The 24,650-nt window shown below is 41.0% G+C and overlaps 1 protein-coding gene and 1 long non-coding RNA gene across 23 annotated transcripts in view; one reads left to right on the forward strand and one right to left on the reverse strand.

Moving 5' to 3' along the window:
• Positions 1–3,570: 3,570 nt before the first annotated feature.
• LOC310828485 lies at positions 3,571–6,516 on the reverse strand. Of its 2 annotated transcripts, none has more exons than XR_014556953.1 (2): positions 6,399–6,516; positions 3,571–3,923 (listed from the first exon to the last, which is right to left on the reverse strand). It is a non-coding gene; the product is annotated as an uncharacterized lncRNA (long non-coding RNA). The 2 variants fall into 2 exon arrangements; XR_014556954.1 differs by lacking the exon at positions 6,399–6,516 and adding an exon at positions 5,573–5,667.
• A 61-nt stretch (positions 6,517–6,577) lies between these two features.
• PALS2 (protein associated with LIN7 2, MAGUK p55 family member) overlaps positions 6,578–24,650 on the forward strand; it is a 38,369-nt gene continuing 20,296 nt past the window's right edge. For 2 of the 21 annotated variants that reach the window (XR_014556828.1, XM_083705932.1), the window contains exons 1-3: positions 7,534–7,779; positions 9,467–9,540; positions 23,797–23,915. Coding sequence is in view for 17 of the 21 variants with exons in the window: in XM_083705932.1 (XP_083562058.1) it covers positions 23,799–23,915 (117 nt within the window). In the remaining 4 variants the exon portion in view is untranslated. Of the gene's footprint in view, positions 7,062–7,098; positions 7,780–9,466; positions 9,541–13,794; positions 13,825–23,793; positions 23,916–24,650 lie in introns of those variants that run through there. The other 19 variants (XR_014556826.1, XM_083705933.1, XM_083705919.1 and 16 more) reach the window with 18 other exon arrangements.

Here is a 24,650-nt window from a genome sequence, read left to right on the forward strand (position 1 = left end):
TGTGCAGCTGGCCTTGGTGCAGGGTGTTCAATGGATAAAATACCATTTTAGGTTGTGTGTGGCAATATCTGACTCACACCCAATGAGTGAAAGGCGTTTAGCTCACCACACAGTTATAAAACCATGAATAGCAGGGTTTGTGAAAGCTTTCTTTGGTATATGCACAGGATTACTGTTTAGAGACACTCCTGTTGGCTCATAACACTTATACAATTTCATTCAGATTTAGATCCTAGCAAGGGACCCTTGTGTGTATTTTCTGAACTGGCCTTTATGAAATTATTGGCTTCCATGTAAACTGTTCTTAAAGGGGAAAACATGGAGGTGTTATTAAAGAGATCAAGACTGCAATCCTATACAGACTTACCTGGTTGTAAGTTCTATCAAACTCAATAGTTTTACTTCTGAGTCAACTGGGCAGGCATGTATTGTGAAGTATTGCATCTTATCCCAGCCCCCAATTTCTTTATCAGACTTGTCTGAATTTCTTTTTTCTTTTTTGCACTGGCATATTCACATGGTCCCAGAACATGCTCTGAAGGCCCAGGATACAGCAGCCTTCATGAAACCAAGCAGGTCTTGTTCCAGTCAGTACCTAGATGGGTGACTGCCTTGGAACTTTATGTATACTGTCTTGAGATACAAAGGAAGATGAGAAATACAGTGGTACCACGGGTTACACATGCTTCAGGATACAGACACTTCAGGTTACAGACTCCGCTAACCCAGAAATAGTACCTCGGGTTAAGAACTTTGCTTCAGGATGAGCTCAGAAATCATGCGGCGGCAGTGCGGCAGCAGCAGGAGGCCCCATTAGCTAAAGTGGTACCTCAGGTTAAGAACAGTTTCAGGTTAAGAACGGACCTCCAGAACGAATTAAGTTATTAACCCGAGGTACCACTGTAGATGTGTTTTATGATGTTTGTTATGGTTAGCTTAATCCTGTTGATATGCCTGGTGCGTAAGAACATAGGAAGAATTCTGTTAGATCATAACATCTGGCCCAGCATCCTGTTCTCACAGTGGCCAACCAAATGCTTATGGGAAATTCACTGCAAGAAGAAAAAGTTACAGGGAACCAGGCAGAGAGCCTTCTCAATAGTAGCACCTGTGCCCTCCCATCCGATGTTAAACAGATAAATAACTATCGGACTTTGAGAAGGCATCTGAAGGCAGCCCTGTATATGGAAGTTTATAATATTTGATGTTTTGTTGTGTTTTTAGATTTTGCTGCAAGCTGCCCAGGGTGGCTGGGGCAACCCAGTCAGATGGGCAGTATATAAATAATAAAATTATTATTAAGCCTGTAAGCAGGACGCGAGCACAATAGCACTATCGCCACTTGTGGGGATAGTATTTGGGTATGTTCAGCCATTATGACTAGTGGTCCTTGATAGCTTAATCCTCCATGAATATGCTTAATTACCCTTTTAAAGCCATCCAAGTTGGCAAGCATCACAATATCTAGTGAGAGCAAATTCTGTGGCTTAACCATGCACTGTGTGAAAAGCATGTTCTTCTTTCTGTCCCAAATCTTCCCTGTGTTCTGCGCTATGAGGGAGGGGGGAAAGCTTCTCTCTATCCCCTTTCCCCACACCATGCATAGCCTTATAGACAGTTTTCGGGTTCTCCGTTGACTCTTTTTCAAAGCTAAAATGCTCCAGTGTTGTAACCTTTTCTCAGAGAGGAGCTTGAACATTTTGGTTGCTCTATTCAGCACCTTTTCCAGCTCTACAATATCCGTTTTGAGGAGGAGCCACCAGAAAGGTAAATGGTTTTCCAAGTGTGGTTGCGGCATGCTTGCCAAGGATCCCTTAAGACTCCCAATGGTTTCTTTGCCTCAGTGTCTTTACCTGCCCCACTCATATAACATCAAGTGTAGGAATAGGTGAGCATGGTTGGTAGAGGAATGTCTGATGGGCTCAATTTGGTTTGTGGCCTAGAGGTTGCCCACCACTGCTTTAATGGGAATGTTTGCTATGTACTTACAGGCAGTGAAAAGTTCACGTGGGGGTTTTATTCCTGGCCTCCACATGTCGGCAAAGTGAATATAAGTGCCCCCCACCCTGTTACACCCCACTCCACCCTTGTGCTGCCTTCTTCCAGGTCCCAAAGGGCACATGCATTGGCAATTGCGCATGAATTGGGTGCACCTAAAATGGTCACCAGGTGTATTTAGAAAATGTATATACTGCATAACATTTTTGGCAGGGATGTGGGTGGTGCTGTGGTCTAAACCACAGAGTCTAGAGCTTGCCGATCAGAAGGTTGGCGGTTAGAATCCCTGTGATGGGGTGAGCTCCCATTGTTTGGTCCTAGCTCCTGCCAACCTAGCAGTTCAAAAACACGTCAAAGTGCAAGTAGATAAATAGGTACCGCTCTGGTGGGAAGGTAAACGGTGTTTCCGTGTGCTGCTCTGGTTCGCCAGAAGCAGCTTAGTCATGCTGGCCACATGACCCGGAAGCTGTATGCCGGCTCCCTCAGCCAGTAAAGCGAGATGAGTGCCGCAACCCCAGAGTTGGCCACGACTGGACCTAATGGTCAAGGGTCCCTTTACTTTAAACATTTTTGGCAAAAATCCCTAGGCGATTCAAGCCCCTAAATAATTGATGTTTGAAAAGTTGTTTGATATTTCTTTAAAAAAGCAACTCACGCTTGATTTCTTTTTACAAAAATATGGTTAAAAGAATGTTGCTTGTTTTACTAGGAAATCATTATTTTCCCTTGTCTGCATCCCATGCTCCTCATTTCCCGTGATGTCCTGGGCCGGCAGAGCCTTCCAGTGGATTTAGTACAGTCACAATATCAGGGCACAGATCACGGAGCCACAGTTGCTACTGTAATTCAAGCAATTGCCACATAGGCATCTAATATTTCAGTCCCTTGATACAGGCCTCGCTCACGTGCAGCAAGGCTTTATATTCCTGGTTTTCGAATCTACAAAAGGGTTGTTAGGGGTTGGTTACCGTTTCAATTTCTTCTGGTAGGTCAAATGTAAATCTGTACCTTTTGAGACTCCAGGTATGTGAAACTCAGCTTGTTTGTTGTCAGGTGGAAAGGGCTACTGCTGCCGAGCAAATTAAAATCAATATGTAATAAATTTTGTTTGCAAGTGAACTTTAATCCCGAATGGCTGTGTTCCTGCACCTCATTATTCTCCCCCTGCCACACTTTCTGAGTTCCAGTCTGTCAATATGTATCATCCTCTTTGACTGCAATATGAAGGCTAAGTAAGGATGCATTCAAGTTCAGCTCATTTAACAGCACAATCCTCACCTCTTTGGCTCTGAAATAAGTCCTAAGAGGGCTTACTTCCCGGTAAACAGGGTTAGGACTACAGCCATAGTCTCATAGATTTTGGTGGGAGAACACGCAGGTGTGTTTTTTATTAACCCAGCTATCAAAATTAATGAGAGTTGTTCAAACTGCTTGCATTTGGGTGCATTTAGCCCCATATGCTCACTGTGATCTCGTTCCCTCAATAAAGTTCATTACCATGTCTCTGTGCATTCTTAAATGCCATCACAAGAGCCAACAACAGTGGCGTTTTGGCATGGAAATAGAAACATGAAACATCATCTGATTTTATTTTTGCTCACTTGACAGTTTAGATTTTCTTTTGATGGATCAAACTCGTTCCCGAGCCATGAATGCTACGCTGTGGCCATTTGTTTGGATGATTAGCTCCTTTCTTCTGCTTGGATACTTTCCTTGGTATCATTACTGTTGGTCACTGGCTCTGCCTTTTCTCTAGTACAGTGTGTTGATACTGCTGTTAGTGTCAGCATAAACGATGCGGTAGGGCACACACTTGTGCTTGGTTATTCTCAAATGCCGCCAAATTTTGCAGAGAAATGCGAGAGAGTAAAAGGCAAATGAGTGCACTTGGCTGCAGTCCATAATCTAATTGTTGCAGAGTAGTCCTATTAAGGCAAATATAATGAATACCACAGTGAGTGCACAACAACAACAACAAAAGTCCTTGAGTCTCAGTTCTTTCTAAAAACTTCATTGGGCATTTTGGTATCTCAAAACATTTTGCTAAAATATTACAGTGGTACCTCGGGTTACATACGCTTCAGGTTACAGACTCTGCTAACCCAGAAATAATACCTCGGGTTAAGAACTTTGCTTCAGGATGAGAACAGAAATCGTGCTCCGGCGGCGTGGCAGCAGCAGGAGGCCTCATTAGCTAAAGTGGTGCTTCAGGTTAAGAACAGTTTCAGGTTAAGAACGGACCTCCGGAACGAATTAAGTACTTAACCCAAGGTACCACTGTATATAATAGAAATGACTCTCAGTATGGCCATTCCCAAAGGCAAAAATAGGGAAGATTGGTTTTGTTAATTTCAGCAAAGGTCAGTGTCATCCTAACTAACTTGTGCCCACTGGGTAGGATTAAGACTCCAAATCTCTGTGTCAGGAAGGCACAGCACTAAACCAGGTAAAAAAAGTAAAAGGTAAAGGACCCTGGACAGTTGAGTCCAGTCAAAGGTGACTATGGGGGTTGTGGTGCTCATCTCGCTTTCAGGCCGAGGGAGCCGGCGTTTGTCCACAGAGAGCTTTCTGGGTCATGTGGCCAGCATGACTAAACTGCTTCTGGAGCAATGGGACACCATGATGGAAACCAGAGCGCACAGAAACACTGTTTACTCTCCCACCGCAGCAGTACCTATTTATCTACTTATACTGTTGCTTGAGGTGTGGCTAGGCGGGTCTCAAGTTGCTACACCTTCTCTTCCAGCAAGACAACCATCTTGCACTTGCTACAAGTGTACTGTTGCTTGTTCTCTGACATAACGGCAAACATGGCAACAGTGTTACAGGTCACTGCAGCAGCTCCCTTGCCCTCTATGTCTCTGGTCCTATGCACACCGAGAGACAGAGCTAATTGTTTTGGATAGTGTACAGCAGGCACCCTCCCATCTGCTTTAAATCTGGGTTGCAAACTGTATCTGTTACAAGGAACATTTTGTTTTTGTCTTTTATTGTTGTTTGGGAATTGCCGTGTATTGTATTTTTAACATTGCCTAGCTCATAAGTTGCTATGGGGATATTTATTGATGAGATGGTTACATGCATTTTGTAAATAAATAAATTCTGTTTCTTGCATGAGCCTTATGCCACAGTCCTGCACACACTCAGGAAAAAGCCACATTGAAATCAGTTGTACTGGGCTGCCAAATCCTTTCTTCAGTACACAGAAATGCACAGAGGCTCACAGCACAAGAGCTTTTCATCAAATTTCCCTCTAAGCCCTTAACTTTGTTTACCTCAAGATTTCTGTTGAGGTTATCAGGTTAAGATATGCACTAAAACACACATATTGGGCCCCCAAAGGACTGCAGATCAATAACTAAGCACACCTGTCTGCCATTTTAGTAGAAGTGACAATCTGAGATTGGCACACAGGCCTGGGGCGTGCACCTCACTGAACAAGAAAAAAGGGGGAGAACAATGCATTTGTGACTGTTCAGTCAGAAAACATGTTGAAGCCAGTCTGTAGTATACAATGATATAGGAACAGGAAGTATAGCTATACTGTACTAAAACAGAAAAAGGACTCTGTTACCTCATGGTTGTTTCCTGATTTTAAGAACAGCCTCTTTCCCTGCTTTTAATACCATTTCCATAGATTATGAAAATCCTCCTGGATCTTTAAACGTGGGAAGCAAAGCCTCATATTTGTTATTCATAATTCATGTAGCCTAGGGTTTTCCTTTGGATTTTGTTTGTTATACAGTAACACACATTGTTATTATCATGGCTATTAATGCTAATATTGCTATTATTTTATTATTATTATTATTATTATTATTATTATTATTATTATTATTATTAAACAAACAGGCTGTATTGCAAGATCATCCACACAAACTATGAACAAGTGATAATCCATTTGAAGGTCAACTGTATGGAAATCAATAGCGCTTATTGTCAAGAGTATACGTTTGGTCTTGGGAGTAAAAAAAAGTACTGCATGAACAACAGGAGCACATTCTCACTTAGCTCAGATAAAAAGAAAAAAAAATCATTTTAATTTTTCATTTTATTTTTAGTATTACACCATTTATGTCCTAACAACAGGTTCAAGGTGGTTCCCTCTTCCTCCTTTTATTTCCATAGCAACTCTGTGAGGGAGGTTAGGCTGCATATGCACCACGTATTTAAAGAACAGTCTCTCCCTTTAGAATTCTGGGAACTGTAGTTTAAAGGTGTTGGGAACTGTAGTTCTGTGAAGGGGGCACAAACTACGACCCCCAGCATTCCTTGGGCGAAGCCATGCGCTTTAAATGCACGGTGTGCCCGCAGCCTACATAAACCCGAGCTACCTTTCCCCCACATCGTGCCCTGCAGTGGGGGGGGGGGGGGAGCCTCTGATAAGAAGGCATATTTACAGTGAAATTCTTGCGACGTTTACTTAGATATTAAAAGCTGCAGCGCTTTACTCCTTCAATCAGGCAACCCTTTGCTCCCAAGAGAAGCGAGGCTGGATCCAACCAACACCAAGACGAGTTGTTAAAAAATAATAATAATAAGGGGTTAAAGGGAGGGAGGAGCCTTCGAAGAAAAGGGGTGGGGTTTCCCCGTCCTTCCCGCGCGCTCGCTCGCTCCCAGCAAGATCAATTGGCGAGCCGAACGGGAGGGAAAACTTTCGCGCGCGCGTCTCCATCGGGGGCGCGCGCGAGAGAGAGAGAGCGCGAGGGCTTCCCGCTTTCTCCTCTGTGCGTGTATTGTGGGAGTGCGCGCGCTCACAGAGCCACACACGCGAGAGATACGATGCCTCTCTCAAGAGGCAGGGAGCGCTCTACGCGCGCGCGTGCGCCCTGCTGCTGCTGCTGCTGCTGCTGCTGCCGGCGGTAGTGGCGGTGGCGGTTTCGCGGGCTCCTGGCTGGAGACTTCCAGAGCGTTAGATGGGGCTGAGGCAGAGCGGCGCCCACTGAGGAGGAGAAGGAGGCGGCGGAGGGTGTGCGCGCGCGGGCGCGAGCGAGACGAGGCCAAGGCAGCCGACCGACCAACGTTCCAACCAACGAACCAACCAACCAACGGCCGCCTCGCCGGTAACTGCCCCAGCAGCAACTGCCTCCTCAACAGTCCGGCGCGAGCTGTGCCGGGGGCCGGGCGGGGGCGCCTGCGCCTCTCCACGCGGAGGGGCGGCGCGGCGGTCCTGTTGCTCTCTCTCCCCCCCCCCCGGGTGTATGTGGGTGTTTGTGTGTGGAGCTGGGAGTTTCTCTACTATTCGGGCTGAGGAAAGAGAGGCTCGTGTGGGACGAGGAGGAGGAGGCGGCAGCTGCCCCGTGACTCTCCTCTCAGCGCGAAGGGAGCCATGGGGCGGCCTCCTCGCCTCGCCTGCCTGGGGCTGAGAGGGGCTCCCTCAGGTAGAGAGAAGACCCTTCCCCCCTCCTCCCCGTTGTGTCATAGGGGCTCCTGGCGCCTCTCTTCTGCTCCCCCAGCCCTTTTTGGCTGGCCTCGTATGGCCCCTTCCTCTCCTAGCGCTCCCCTGGATTATCCCCTGTGGTGGTGGAGGAGGAGGAGAAAATACTTGCCGGGGGAGGGAGGGGAGATAATCTTTTCCCTCCCGCCCGGGATTATCTCCCCGCCCTCTGCGGGATTATCCTGTCCGCCCTCCTCCTCCCCCCCCCCTTCCCTCGCTCACCCCGCCTCCTCCAGCAAATCCTCGGGGCGGCGTGGGGACAAATCCCACCCACCGAAGAGTCGCTCCCGCGCGCTCTTCTTCCCCTTCCCCAAAAACCTTGGGCTTCTTCCACCAGGTGAAAGGCACGTATTTTGTTGGGCTGTTGATTATTAATTTATTTTTTGGGTGGTGGTGGTGGGGGAACCGGTGGCTGCGATCCGCATTGAAACTGAAGGTGGAAAGGGAGAGGGAAAAAAAGGGTGGTGGGTGGGTTGGCGGGCTGCGATTGCCACGGCGGTGCTGTCACCTCGCTGGATTTGGAGCTCAGGAGGGCGGGAGGCAGGGCGAGCGCGTGGATTGGCCGCGGGGGAAGGGAGGCTGGAGGGGGGGGAAAGAAGGTAGGTAAGTGTTGCAATCCGCCACAAATGCAGCGAGGTGGGGGGTTGCGGGTGGCAACGTGCCAGAAGCCCCCCCCCCCTCACGGTAGCAATTCTTGAGTGCCCAGGGTGTTGCTATACAAGGGGAAAGGGGAAATGAGCCAGTCGGTTCTTTGGCTTGATCATGCTTTCTTGGTGTGATCGGCTTCGTCCTTACGAAACTGTAGAGCGTAGCTTTCTCCCACCTACTAACCCACCCCCCAATTTTTTGGATTTTAACTCTTCGAAATGCCTTGGGTGCCTCTCACGCCACAGCAGTTGAAATAGTTTTACTTAAGGCACAAAATGTGAATGGGGGGAAAAAACAACCCCTGCATGGATGTCATTTGTTGTAAGTTGGGCTGGGCTCTGAATGGAGTGGACTTGCTTCTGGCTTTCCGCCAATTGGTTGTGGCTATTGCTGACAGAAGGAAGGGCGGGCGTCATTTAAATTAATGCTCTGACGACACAGCAGTATAAGATAATCACGTTTGGCTCGTGGTAGAACCAGTGGTGGTGATCTGGTTATGTGGTTCCTTTTCACCTGTTTGAGCTAGGTGCAGCGATCTGGATGACTGGTGCTGCAGAGCTGCTTTCCAATTCTGCTGCACAGAGCTCAGGATTACATCCATCCATTAAACTTCATTTTATTGGCTTTGGGAAGAGGAGGGGCTTTGGAAACTGAACAGAGGCAGGGTAACTATAAATAGACCTTTGGACTAGAGGAAGCTTTGAGCAAATTCTGGTATATTGTATTTGAACCACTAGTATCTGTTTATTGGATGACTGTCATAATGTTCTTATTATGGCTGATGGCTTCTATCATGTCAGTGGGGGGTTGTTTCTAAAAGGCTAGCTACTGTTCTCTGTCATTCTAATAATCTTGTACTTGAGATATAAGCTGATAAAATGGTAGACGGTTCAACCATCTCCTTTTTGCTGTTTGTGGACTACTTGGAAATTTTTAATTAGAGCTAGATGTTTATTGCAGCAGGGCATTGTGCCCTGAATGATAATGGAGTTTGTTTTTGGATATATAGGCCACTTTATTTTGTTAAATGTTCTTTTTAGTAGCTGTCTTTTGTATATTAATATTACAGTGACATCTCAATATTTCACTGTATGTACACCGTCTCATCTGAGCCTTGATCATATCTAGAGTTTTACTCCTGGATCGTTATTCTGACCATATTTATGTTGTCAATAATTTAATATGGAGACTGACAGAACCTTGAAGAAGTGACTGTCTGCTGTACTGGGACAAATTTTGCAAGCCAAAAATCTTTATGAAAAGCCTGAATACCTCTCGTAAAATTGGTACAATAGTGTTTCTTCTAAATGAAGCAGCTGTATTTACAAATGGCAATAAATTAGTATCATGTATTAATTAACTTCCTATTCCCTTTCATTAAAGGGAATGGCTGTGTGGAAGAAAAAATGATGTCTCACGTATTAGCCTAAAATCCTGATGAAGATGTGTCTAAGCAGGTGTGTTGCAAGCTTTATTAATGAATTGCAGTGTTAGATATGTATTCATACATAATTTTTTGATATTATTTAACAGCTCATTGAAAATAATTCCTTGTCAGAAAACATTGATAAGAGGAAATCATTTTATGCAAACCGCTTAGAGGGTTTTTTTTTAAAAAAATATGCTTTATATAAATACTGTTGGAATAAATAAATGACATATGTGGAAAGCTGTGCATCTAGGGATGAATTTTATTTTCACAATGATTTCCAGGTTTCAGTGCATGCTAAGGTACATTTGGATAAGATTTAAATTATCAAAGCAACTTGTAGATCATAGCACATTATTAGTATGCAGCTGTTGATGGCTGCAAAAAGGACAAGTGAAAATTATGTTTGGAGAGAAAGTATTTTCAGACAGCATGAATATGGAATTTGAAGTATCTAGGGAGCTGTTGGATAAGCCGATTTTAGACCTTAGACTTCTTCTTGTGTCTTGTTCACTTTCTCAATCATTTTTAGCCTACTTGGGGAGGGTGCACTGTGTATGTATGATAAGTAAAAACATGTAAATATGGAATATGTTATCCGTTCGGTGTCATAGTTTAGAGTTTTGAGAAAAAGGCATAGTGGGATCTAGTGGGGGTCTCAAGGGTATGAACACTTTTAAATGTTGTAAACTGACAAATGATATATTGATTTGTGTGGTAATAGTGTGTTGGGGGGATTGAAATGCTACCAGAACATGTTGCAAACCCCAGAATCATTGCCTTATGATGGTGTTCCTTTCTTAAACTTGAAAGCTGGAGCCATAGTGCAATATGCTGCTTATGAAAGTGGATTTTAGTAAAGACTAGTAGTTCTGCAAATTGACACTGCATTGATACAATGCCCTGTGGTGTGTTTGCCAATCTTATATCTTTGTCAAATGTGTGATGTGTTTGTCTGATTGTCTTTTGTCACACAAAATCCAGTTGAATAAGTCATTCTCTTATGTCACTGGCCTGTGAGTTTTGTACACACATGGTAATACAATGGCCTGAATCTATACATAGTAGACAATCAATAGGGCTCTTGAAAAACATTTCATTGGAATGTTGATGTTAATAAATGAAATGGGATAGATACAATAATAAAGTCACAAAATCTCATCAAATGTTTTGTATCAATTTAAAAAATATTAACTTTAAATAGTGTTCTTGAAATAAGTGTGTTTCTCTGGAACTTCTTATGTGTACTTTGGTGCATATCCTGAAATTAAATCTTAAATTGACATTCTCTCTGTGTTAATCATCAGTTTAAAGCAAGGATTGGGAACTGGGTGACTTCCAGATGTTGCTGAACTATAACTCACATCATTTCCACCCAGCACCAACAATGATGGGAGTTACAGTCCAACTATCTGGCAGTTAACAGGGTCCCCTTCCCTTCTTTAAGGCAGTGAAATACTTTTGGAGGGTTAGAAAAGGCAGTTGTAACTTGACATTGCCCACCTAGATTGGGTTAGACCAGAAGTTGTTTTCACGGCCATGCTAAAGTGACTATACATCTAAAGCAGGGTTTCCCAAATTTGGGTCTCCAGTTGTTGTTGGACTACAATTCCCATCAGCCCTAGCTAGCAGGAACAGTGGTCAGGGATGATGGAAATTGTAGTCCAAAAGCAGCTGGAGACCCAACTTTGGGAAGTCCTGATCTAAAGATATTCTGAATGGCAATAATTAGCTTGACAGTCTTTCCTATTACAGTAGCAAGTAGTGTAGCATTGAAGTAGTTTCAGCATTGCAAATAATAAAGGAAACTAAAAACTGACTTTAGCTAATTCAGTAGGACTCTTATAATCCCACCTTACTTGCCAGGCACTGTGAACCTGTGTTCCTCCAGATGTTGCTGGACTACATGGAGAAGGCTGGGCTACATGTTACTCTGCGGTTATCCAAACACTAGTTACTGACAACCCTTACAAATGTTCAGTCAGCCAAGATTCTGCTAATTTAAGGCACTCCATACACCCAGTCAGTCCAAATGATGAAAGTAACAGCAGTTAACAAACCTACTTAGGACGTGCCTTTAATTGTTAGACAGCTCTTATATAATGACATATATATATATATCAGATGGCTGCTGGTTCTTTGGTGAGAGGCTTTTCATGAATGAATACATCAGATGATATCAAGGCGCAGTGTATATAAGAGAGCCTTTGATGTAAGAGCTGGCAATAAAGCTTGCATAGAATACCAACCTTATTCAGTGGTTGGTACCACAGATCAGTCTTGTACTGCAAAGGGAAGTTTGGTCAAAATGTATCTCAGAGAAACAAATGTACTGAGTTGTCTTACAGAAGATCTTGATTACTAGGAGCTGACTTATTGCCTAGCACAATGACCTAGAAACTACTATTAGAAGCAGGAGTGATGACCTTTGCTCTGCATTGTTTTGGTTGAAAGAACTTTATTACACTTGGCATGGGGGATATCAGTTTTTCCTATCACCATGTTAAATCTTGCTGTGGAGGATGCAAAACCTTCAGGAGCAGCTTTCAGGGGTGAACTATATGTCATTGGAAGATAAGGTGCTGGAAAACTACACCCATAAAAGAGTCTGGCTCTTGGCCTCTGTTTTAGTTTTCTCTTCCTCTTAATTATTTTGCATACCAAGCAGAGTCAGCAGCATCTAATGGGGCTCACATATTCCCCAAATGCAAATAATAATTCAGTCAAACTTAGAGGAGTTATGCATGTATTGTGAACAAAGGAACTGTACAAAGCCTCCAAAACATGCAGAAAAAACAATGTTAGAGTAAAATGTTGAGGGTTGTGATTAAAATGCTTTTGGCTACACCCAAATTGCACTTGAAATCCTTTGTTGGAAGGACTTTTCATATTCTGAAAAACCCAGTATATGGAGTTCATTTTGCTGAAACCCTTGGAGGATTCAGATAGTTTGGTGGCATGTTACTTACTTTGCTGAAGCTGTGCTGACACTTCTATGCATGGCATGTACATCTATTTTTAACAATTCTAGCCTTGGTGGTTTCCACCCATAATGCTTGTCAAATGTTTGGTTGATGTCCTGTGTACTGATAGCTACCTGGGTCCTTTTTGAAAGTTTTGTGCTGGCTACCTTCTATTGTCTGATAGGGGCTAACATTTTGTTAAAAGTAAAATTGCCTTGCCATTTCAGATTTTAAGTGACACCTGATTCTTATGCTTTCTTACTGTTTAATTGATTTTCTTTTCCTTTCCCTTTATTCCCTCTACATGAATGTATGATTCTGTTGTATTGACAAAGTTGTAGCTTAGGTGGTTATTTTTCTTCAGTAGTGTCTGTGATGAAGCAGATAGAATTTTTAAATTAAGGTTTTTCAGGGTTGCTTTTATGACCTTCATCTAATCCTTTCTGTGTCCTGAGTTAGTGCTGCTACTGAGTGTTCTTAAACAGACATCTTGGTGCCCTTTAAAATATAGTTACCTTGCTAGAGTTGTGTTCTTCTGTTTCATCAATTTGGAGAAGGTTTTTCCTTCTATAAAGTCTTCCTTTGCTTTGTAGCTCTTCCTTGGCTCTGTTTAATTGGTATTGGTATATTGGTATTTTCTGGCATTTGTCCTTCGTCAACTGAGGTCTTGATTTTCCAGAATGCATGATATTTGCACCAGTGATACAGATGCAGGTTTGCCTGGATTACCTGGTCTAGCAAGTGAATATGGATCTTCATAATTTGATTGGATACGTGTATTTCTTTTCCTTTGCATCAATCTTCAGTTTTTTTATTATTTATTAAATTTGTATACCGCCCTTCATCTGTAGATCTCAAGGTGGTTCACATCATAAAAATAGAAGATAAAATATATAATACATAATAACAAGCACAAAACAAACCAGTAACCCCCCTCCCGCAAACACATTTAAAAGGGCATAAGATATTAATCATCTTATGGTTGAAGAGCCTTACAATGAAAGTGCCAGCTGAACCTCCCTGGGGAGAGCATTCCACAAATGGAAAGCCACTGCAGAAAAGGCCTTTTTTTCACATTGCCATCTCCACACCTCTCATGGAGAAGACACATGAAGAAGGGCCTCCTATTTAATCCTTTAGTAATTCCCATGCTCTCTGCAGTAATCTGATTCTCAACTGTGTGTATTTAGGTTGTTTTTTTTTTTAAGCCAATTCTCTTTCTTTCTGGTGCTGTTCTCCTTGAAATTGAATGACTGATACCCTGCCCACATACATGTTGAACTAAATAATATTATTGTTGTTGCTAGGAGATTTAAGCTGCAATCCTAAACTTACTTGCTTCTTTTGAAGTAAGTACCATTGAAATATTTCTGAGCAAACGTGATTAGGATTGGACTGTTAGCAGATTCTCAGCACTATTTGAGTTATTTCTGGTTTGGTTGACTTTCTATTTGTGCCTGTCATGAGTTGCCATATGAATGTGTTAAGTTACTCTCTTGTTTGTGTAGTATTTCTGATTTGTTCCATTTCAGTTCACTATAACCATATGACTGAAGTGGTTAGGTGATTGTAGCCAGATCTTTCTGTTTATGATACAAAATTGTCTCCTTCTCCCGTTCCAAACGACCCGGCTTCTGAAGTTCCCTTAACTTTCTTCTTCTACGCTAGCATACTTCCCTTTTAAAATATGACCAGAATATCATCTTCTCTGAACTGTTGGCAGGATCCCCTTAACCCCCTTTTCTCAGTTCATTCACATAATTTTCTTGGTTAATGGGGTCTGGGCAGCCATGTATTTTACTTCTGCCTGGTTCTGAAAATGAGAGCCCAAACCATTTGAAGGTACAATAAATGTTTACATTTGTGTGGTGTGTGCTCCTTGTTCAGACCTCAACTACATCAGGTACTCTTGTCAAAAAATTGGTCTAGGTTACAAGCTGCCCCACAAGTATGAGTGAGCAAGACACCAGTTTCTAGAAGATGCTTGAAAAGCAAGTGATTTAAGCAAGCATACTTAACTGCTAGAGTGAAGGCAGAAAGCCTGGAACAGAACTAGGGAGAATGCAGGAAATCAACCAAGTGCTCCTACTTATTTAATGGCTTTGTATGAATGACATTGTTTACTCGGAAATCCTATTGAGTTAATGAGGCTACCAGGTAATTGGGGTTAGGAATGCAGCTTTAGATTGTTTGGAATGTAATTAGACGAGAAATATGAAAATATTTAAGACTGAACTAACACAAAACAGGATGCTGGTAATCAGTCTTACATAGTAGCTCAGTCAACAGTTGCCACATGACACACTTTCATCAACCTGTGTAGGCAGGGTTTGGCAGAAAAGCCATCCTATGTTGGATGACACAAGCTTCAGCTATAGCTCTTGCTGGATACTTTCCTCTGAGGAGCTTACGACAGTGTTTAAGCCAGACTTGTCCAGTGTATTAATTGAGCTTCTTAGCTGAACAGTGGTTCATTTTTAGGATTCCTACAGCTAAACTGATGACTATGCCAGGTATACAAGGCTGGCTGTTTCCCACCACCTGAGAAATCTGAGTTTGATACAAATTAAATGTACAAATTGTCTGACACACTCTAATCTGCCTTTCAGATAATTGTTTTAACAAACTAAATGTGGATATCTGTTTTCCAGCACAGGGAAGCTTTACAGTGGATGCTCGGGTTGTGAACGTGATCCATGTGGGATGCACGTTCGCAACCCACAGCGTTCGCAACCCACAGCAGCGCGTCTGCGCACACACGGGTTGTGATTTAGCGCTACTGTGAATGCACGACTGCCGAAACCAGGAAGTAACCCATTCCGGTGCTTCCAGGTTTCGGCGAGTCTGTAACCCGAAAAAACGCAACCTGAAGCCTCTGTAACCCGGGGTATGACTGTAATCACATTTTAATACTGAAAAAGCCCAAACAGTTTGATTTATAGAGTAAACTTTAGACCACTTCCCTCATCAGCAGTTTTTGACGATTGTAAGTTAATTGATGTGGCTAAATACAAAAAACAGCATGCTTTTTTAAAAAAACACACACACCCATGTCTGATGTCCCATTATGTATGATACTGAGACAACAAAAGACACAAACCCCCCTTCTTACAGTGGTAGATTGAGATGAGAAAATTAATTTTAAAGGAATGTGGATTCATTGAAAAATTGTCAAAATGTCTTCCTTTTCAGAAGCACTTCAACTTTCTTTAGTATGTTCACTTCCTCAGTTGGCAGTCTCTTGGAAGCAAGCACTGCTATTGTTCTTTCCAATACAATTTCTTTAATTATAATCAAAATAGCACATGCATTTGCAACTCTCAGTTTGATATTTGGAAGAAAAAAAGTTTTCCCCCTGAAAAAGGATGGAGATAGCCAAGTTTTAGACATCCAAGTTTAGCCACTGATGATGACATACCACTTACATCTGTACAGATTGTACAGATTGAAAATCTGCTCATCTGAAAGATTGTAGTCACATTTTTGGTTGGACCCATCTTTTCCTTTAGACATTAGCAGTTACTTAGTCACACACAACATAAGCAGGAATAAAGTTAAAGTTTTGGCTGTTAAATTAGAAAGCCTGACCATTAATATATATATATATACACACACACACACACACAGAGAGAGAATTGTTTCCTGCATAGGTACTTTTGTACCTAAGATTAGAATAAATTTGTCTTGTACAGTCTTCTGACTATGCAACTATAATAAGTGTGGTTAGAAAGTATCAATTAAAAACAATACAGTGTTCAAAGGTTTTTTGGCAGGGTGCTGAAATTAGACTTGAATACATTGATGCAATCTTTTATATACCTTGATTTATTCTTGATGAGCTGCATAATTTTTGGCAAAAGATTCACTATCATTCCTAACAAAGGGTTTACAATCTTCTGGATAATGTTCAAATGGATTTTAGAACATTATTGGTGTTTTCAACAAGAACCAATTTGGCATGTGGGTCTTGGAAGTGGCATACAATTCACTAGTAAAGCAATTAGCATGATAAGTAACTGAGTAACTGAATGTTAATACAGGATCAGGTGAATTGAACAAGGGTGATTCTTAGTATTAGATGAACGCATTTCCTCTGCCCTAATAGGAAGCTTTATTATTCAGTGTTTCAGGTTTAGCATTGGAAGAGTATATTTTAAGTGGTGAAAACCCCGCTCCAGGTTTTGTGAGGAAACTCATTTAGATCTTGAAATCTGTTTTTTGGACTTACTTTGAAACTGAAATTGCCTTAGTTGCACTTGCAGATTATCAGTGCTAGGAGATGGGCAGGAGGAACATGACCCTATTATCTTTTTTCTTTTTTAACCTATCAGTATCTTATCTTTCTGGACTGCCTAACTGGGATATTAGTGGCACAGGTCACAATGTCCCTGCATCTTGGCTACCACTGAGTCTTATGTTTGCTTTAGGGAGGAGAGACTTCTGTGTGAACTGCATCATGGTTTGTAAAGCTTCTGGGAGGAATCAGTCAAGTGTCAATCTGTCAGTGCTCTTATTACTAGAATTGAAACTCTTGAGGCTGATGCTCCTTTTCAGGCATTGTAATATTTCATTTCCTTTATTTTCCACTGTAACTATAGGCTTTTTGCAGCTCAGATCTTCTCTCTGTTTATCAGCATGGATTTTCAATAGGCCTGAATCTTACTGCATAATCAGTGACTCCACCAACCCAACCAGCATAATTAAAGTCAGAAACAGGACATGGCTTCCATTGTCATTGTGTGTTCTCTTCCTTCTCCTTGTTTTCCATCCATAATAAGCTTCTTTATATGATGTATCCTTGGGATTCTCAATCTTTGTTATTTAGGCTCTTTATCTTGAGAGCAAAATCACTCAAGAAGCCCAGATGCAGTTTTATTTCCTCTCCTGTCACTGTAATTGTGCACTCCATATCAGTTGCTAATAAGGCACACTTGCAACCAGAGTGCAAACTAATATTTTTCTAGTTATGTTTATTGAATTATTTAGAACTTACTGAACTTGGTGCCCTGTTAGATTTCTTTTGGGATAGTGGTACAGCTTTGATAACGTTTTAGCAACTTTCGGTAGATTTGGCTTCAAATGACTAAAGGTAGAGTTCTGGTAGAAGTGCAGCCTACTTCTGCGGTCCTTTCATCTTATACATGCAGCTATATAGCAATAAAAATTGCCTATGGCCCTTTGATTACTCCTAATGCTGTGATCATGCCCCTTCCATTTCACAAGCCATAGAAAAACTTCTACAGCTTCAGGCAGTTTTTAACACTAATGTATTATTGGAGCATGCATTAAATCAATAGTCTTAGAAGCAGGAGGAAAGAAAAACTATGGCAGTAGGTGATGGCAAAGCAGATGCTGAAAGTTAAGTTGTAAAAATAGCCATTTAAACACTGAAAGCAAGGCTTAAATTTTTCCTCGGAGGACAATTCAGAAAACTTAAAAATGTTGTCATGGAATTTTAGCAATTGCTCAGATTGTGAATGTGTCAAATAAGGAATACACACACTTAATAAGGAACACACACACTTAGTTGGACATACACACTTCATTCTAGAGCCTTTCATAATGATACCATGGATAAGGGGTTCCCTAGACAGTAAGCAGTTTGCTCGGGGAGGGCCCCAGTTTGCATTCTCTATAAGTTGATCATTTCTGTCTCCGACAATGATTTTTCTTGCATGACAGGTCCTTTTGGCTCTACTCTTTGCACACACACACCTTTGTACCCATGTGTGCACATCTGTGTCCTGAGAACACTTCATGGCATGCATCTGAAAATGTCGGCTCTAATCCAGGAAACCTTATACTACCACAAATCTGTTGCTCTTGAAGGTGCCAGAAGACTCATTAAATGTTCACAGGAGTCATCTAAAACACTTGAGGCAATCACTTAACATTTTTGTAACCCCCAAAAGGCATCAGCTAGTATCAGCTTTGCATCTTTCATGGAAAAAAGACCCCTGTGGTGGTTGTTTGTATCCATATATTCATCCCTAGGATCTCCACATAGCTGCTATATATTCCTCAAAATTACTAGAGGCTCTAACCACGATGTAACATTATCTGAAATATAGGGAACTAAACCTTAACTCACCCAGTTCTCTTGGGTACAATTGCAAAATAGAGAAATAGTTGTGGGGTAACACATAATCTATGTTGGCCACAATAGGATGCTGTTTTCAAGCTTATAATGTGGGGAGAGGACCCTGCAGGCACTATGTTGGTAATCCCTGCCTTATGAGAATCAATATAGCTGAGTCGTAGAACACATTCTTGGCATGAAAAGGTCCTAGGTGCAACCTGGCATCTCAAGGCTAAGAACATAAAGAGACCTGCTGGGTCAGACCAAATGTCCAGTATTCTGTTCCCACAGTGGCCAAACAAATGCCTATGGGAAGCCCACAAACAGAAAATGAATGCAATAGCACTCATGTACTATAGAGAGGGCTGGAAAAGGCTGACCTATAGGAAAGCAAAGTCTGAAACCCTGGAGAGCTGATGCCAGTCAGTGCAAACACTGAAATAGATTGGCCTGTGGCAACTTGGTATAAGGCAACTTCCTGTGTTCTTCCTTAACTGAATCAAACTATAATACTTGAGTTGATTCCACTTAGACCGAAGCCCTGGTTTTGAATGATCAATAAACTGTGACTCTTGCATGCAGATCAAGGGTCAGCTTGCACTCTGGCGCAGCATGTGCTCTATGTTCATGGTAGGGTGCCAGGAACAAGTCAGATGTGCCCTACTCTCCAAGTTTGGATGTGGATTTATTCTGTGTATACATATGCTCAGTCGACTTATTTGCCCGCTTTTCTGCCTGTCAAACCTGATGTGCCACATTAACCTGTTTGCATGCCACACTAATGTGTGCTGTGAAACAGCGTGGTGGGTGGGAACAAGCCTGGAAGACCATTCTAACATTTGTGACATTTTCAAACTGAGGGCTTGTATTTGTATGATAGGAGCTGTTGTAACCCAGTTAGGGACCCAATTGGAAATCTAGCAGATAACAAATAATGTTACCGCATCTGTGTCGCTTTCTGATGGGAGTCACTGCTTGTATTGAATTATAAGATTGTTTTCTGTCCTTCAGATGTTCAGTTTTCTCCAGTAGCCTATAAAAGCCATAAATGTCACAGTTGATGTAGAATTGTGGCTGTGATAACAACTGTTGGGAGAACTACATACATGATAAATAGTATGGGCAGATTACTAATGGCAAGCATATTCTAAATATCATGGAGTCCTAATCTATATAGAACATAGTTTTGTAGCTAGGGTGGGAAAATAGAAAGATGTAATCTGTTTAAAGCTTCATTCCTAAGTGCACTTACTTAGAAGCAAGTCTCATTATACTCAGTGGGATTTTGGAGTAAGCATGCCTGGAATTGCATTGGGAATTTTGACACTACATAGCTGCTGTGGATTATGAATAGGCAACTATGTGAGCTTGGAATAAGCAAAGGAGTGCCCTACTTTTGGAAAGCATTTTTTAAAAGAATGGCATTGGCCATACTTGTATTAATGCGTAAGAAACAATATTTAAGACTTTAATATATCCACCATTCTTTACATGATTCTGCTGGAAGCATTGAATTGAAGCTACTCTTGATGGAAAAAATGTATCATTTTCTTCAAAATTGTAGAGTAATAGAATGTGTGTTGGGGGGGGAGGGAGACCCTGAAATGAGAAACAGTTGCCTTCAACCTTTTACATTGTACCTTAAGATGAAGAATGTTTGAAATATCCTATGTTTTGCTGTGGGGAAGGGCCATACCTCAGTGGTACCACGTCTGCTTTGAATGCTGTAAGTTCCAGGTTCAATTCCTGGCATATCCAGGTAGGAATGGGAAAGACTCCACTCCGAAATCCTGGCGAGCTGCTGCCAGTCAGTATCGAGTTAGATAGACCAGGGCTGTTTTCCTAAGATGTGTGTAGCTTTCAGATTAGATGTTATAGTATCACATGCAATCACATGTGAAGGCTTAGGGTTTATAACCTTGATAAATGTGAATTGGTGTTCATGTGGAATATGATGGGCATAATTCATGATGATAAATAATTGGTTTCTTTAAAGATAACTTGTTTCAAGAGAATTGTATAATTTGTATGTTTACTTTAAAGAAAAGGCCTTCATGCATGGTACTAAGGAGCTATTGATTAATTGCTGAAGGATATTATCACAGCCAATAGCACAACTGGGTTTAGAAAAAGATTAGACATGTCTAAACTGGTAGTCCTGATTTATAGCTATTAACCAGTATGATGAAGCTCATTTGTAAGATGCCATTAAAACATTGTCTTCCTTAAGCTTAGAGTGAATTACAGTTCCATATAACTTTTCTTGTAATACATGCCCTTAGAAAGAAATTATACTGGCCACCACAGTTGAATATTACATTCTGGGCTGGACGGACATTAACCTAACCTGTTGGGATCATTTATATCCTGCTGAGGAAGTATGTGCTTCCTCACAAAAATAAATGTCAGCCACTGCATTTTAATAGTATAGATTAATATAATTTATACAAGACTGATATTATTGTTGGATACACCGCCACTGCTTGAAAATGGTTGAGATTAGTCTTAATTGCCTGTATGTGGAGCTTTATATGAACAACTGTTGATAGAAGTCTGATGTGAAGTTGTTTTTTAGAATGGTGGACATGAACATAATGGATTGGGCTGGTTGCCATCTATCTCTGGATTTTGAATAAAGGGAATCAACATTCATTAAAATTGCAGACCTATCCACACACTAAATTATACTTTTATATAATCCAAAGACATTGTGTTAAAATAAAGGACAAATGTCTGTTGAGCAAATGAGTTTTGAAGATCCAGCCAATCTACACACAACAGAGAAAGTCAAAATAACTCTAGAGATACCATGGTGTCCTTCCTTGTTCCAGCTATAGCAACTGGACAGAGCCGAAATGAGAAGCTGTTGCTCCTCAGACTTCCAGTGGAGTGGCGAGGATATGAGGCAAGATATGAGCAAGTCTGGTGGTAGTGGTATGAATGTGCAAAATTTGTGGATCTGTCCCTGAGATGGGATGGGATGGGATGTTGGGAAAAGAAGCTGTGGTGATTCACTGCCAGTCATACTGTAATAGGTTATGTTCTAGCCATGGAATTAATTGGGTCATCTTGGGCCAGTCTCATTGCTCAGAATAGCCTCTACCTTACAGAGTTGTTTGGATCAAATAATTGGAATAGAGAGGCGGTGTCATGCACATGCTCCCAAATTTATTAGAGGGAAGTTGTCCCAACCCACTTTCAGACATCTTCTAAAAACTGAACTGTTTAGATAGGCTTTCACAATATGAGTTTTTCTTTAAACCAACCAGTATCTACTGCTGCTTTATTCAGTCTATAGGTATCTATTAAATGTAATTAAAGACTGATTTTATTGCTACTATTATGTTGTAAGCAGCCTTGTTACATTTTATGAAATAGCATATTATTCATTTTCTAATAATAATTCATTTGCTTTTATAACGTGGGCTCATAGTGCAAGATGTGTACCTGAAATGGGCCATATCAAATAAATTACAACAGCAAGACTGATTGTGTTTTGTACAATTGGCACAATATAAAATTTCAAGAGCTACTATATATATTGATTAGGATGTGAGCCTTGGGTTTAGTGAAGTAGAATTTTTTAGTCCCCCCCTATATTCTCAATTATTATACAAATTGGTTCCAGTAATAGGTATTATACAAACATCATTTGTCCCTACCACATTACTCCCTAAGACAATGGCAACTTCAGTTACTTGGTGAAATATAGCCATTGAGAGACAATTTTAGCTGTGTGCCCTGTGAAGAAGTACTTTCTTTTGTCTGTCCTGAACTGTCCTTGCAATATTCAGCTTCACTGGATGGCCCCTGTTCTAGTATGTCTGTTTTTGTTCACACCATGCATAATTTTACACACGTCTGTCATGTCCTGCCCCCTTCCTTTTTCTTGTTTTCTAAACTAAAAAGCTCCCGATATTGTAACCTTTCATCATAGGGGAGTGGATCATTTGGTTGTCCTTTTCCAAATGTATAATACCTTTTTCTGAGGTGTAGAGACTGGAACTGAACACTATGTAGCTTATACATTTGTCTCAAGCATGTAGAAAACCTGTGGGTGTACACAGACATATTAGATGTGAGAAAAATTTCTGTGCATCTTTCAAGATCTTTGAGTTTAAACATGGTGGCAGCTTACACTAGTTGTCTTGGTTTCTTTAGGCAGAACTGGAAAAATATTTTAGATGGCTGGGTGCTAGTATCTGTTTCTTCAAGTTCCAGAACAGCCTGGATTATTAACTTGAATTTTCTGCTATGCCTGCGTTGCTCCCCCTAATCTTTATGTTAACTAGCACAACTGCATTATGTTTCAGAAACCTTACGAGTGATTGGCAACAACCTTGGTTTATCCACTAAAGAAAAAAAAATCCCCGTTGCTGTCAGAATTTCTGAAAGCATAATGTGACTGTCATTAGCCTCCTACACATGCTTTCAGTGAGAACTTGTTTGCTAGGAAGAAATGGGATGCATTTATTAGAAAGTGTGGGTATAGCAGCTATTCCTTAAAACCCAACTCCATTTCACTTTGAGAATGGTACTATATGGCTGAAAAATTGTACTAAGTACAACTGGCTAGAAAAAGAAATAGATTTTTGAAGAAGGGGCTATTAAGAGTGTCTTCTGTTCATCTTATACAATAAAGGCAACTAGATTACAACAGTGCAGAATCTACTGGAATTTTCTCAAATGAGATTTGTGTTCTTAACAGACTTGTTGCTTGTGTTTTTGAAAGGGGTAGCTGCTTTTTCTTCTCAGCTTATTTCTGAATACCGCCATACCTCCTTTTCACAATATTATGCACTTAAGATGTTTTGTTTAATGGTGGTGGGATTATTCTGATCAGCTAAAATTTAATGCAACTCTGAGTGTATACTTGTGCCTTCAAATACAATTGTGGGTCATTAATTACATCCATTTAGGTTCAGCACTCTTGACCATGTCTTTTATATCTCTATTCTAAGCATACAGATTGGTTCACTTACAACAACATACACAGTAACTGGGTTTGAACTGTGCCATAAGCACTAATGATGACTTAGTTTTTTACACACTTATATGTAAACTGTTCAAATGCTTCTTTAAAAAATAGATAATCAGATGACATGAAAACAGTGTGCTTGGGCCTTAAATAGTTTAATGACAGTTTTAAAGGAAAAATCAGCATGCTAAATTTATTTGATTAAGCCTAACTTTTTAAAAAATGAGCTCTTGCTCAACTTCTCCCTTTTCATCTTTTCAGCAGCAATGCAGCAAGTTTTGGACAACCTTACGGACTTGCCTCCATCAGCAGGAGCTGAAGAAATAGACCTTATTTTCTTGAAAGGAATTATGGAGAATCCTATTGTAAGATCGCTTGCTAAGGTGAAAGTGTTGTTTAAATATATATATATATATATATAAATATATATATATTAATATTAACTTCAAAATTTAGCATGAAGGTGGGGCTGGAAAGAGCTCAGTATATGGAGAGTTGCTGGACTTTATCATGTGTGCAGTGGGGCCTAGATTTCTGTGTCTATAACCCTCTTGGTATGAACTAGCAAGATTCTGCAGGGCAATGAGTGTGAAGAACTTGCCCCACACACTCACAGCTGAATAAGCTTCAAGTCCCTGTGTACAAAGTGATGTCACCCAGCATGGAAAGAGGAGTGTAATGTTTTAGAACTGGATTGTTGTATTTGATGTTTTAATGTGTTGAAAACTGATTTCAGATTATTTTTCCTTAATGATACAAAGTGATATAGAAGCGAAATGAATTATAATTATAAGCCTTTTGAAAGGCTGAGTATTTCGAGGGGATTTTGTCTGCTCCTTTCAACCCGGTGTTCTACTCTTCCCACAGACACTGTAGTTAGGTTTCTGGTGACTGAGTTCACTGGCAACTATTACTTAAGGCAGTTTCCCATATTATAGACAGTTAGGATCACAAAATTGTATACATAATTTCAGTAAAGGAACGCTGATCTGTTTTTCTAAAACTTACAATAGTTGAGGATAAATCGATACTTGTGCCAAAAAAATGAATGGAGTAGAGAATCTGGTGGCTGCTTAAAGAGAGAAACTAAATATATGAGTTTAAAGTTTCCATATCAG

Source organism: Podarcis gaigeae (genome assembly GCF_964106915.1).
Source record: "Podarcis gaigeae genome assembly, chromosome: 12".
NCBI lineage: Eukaryota > Metazoa > Chordata > Lepidosauria > Squamata > Lacertidae > Podarcis > Podarcis gaigeae.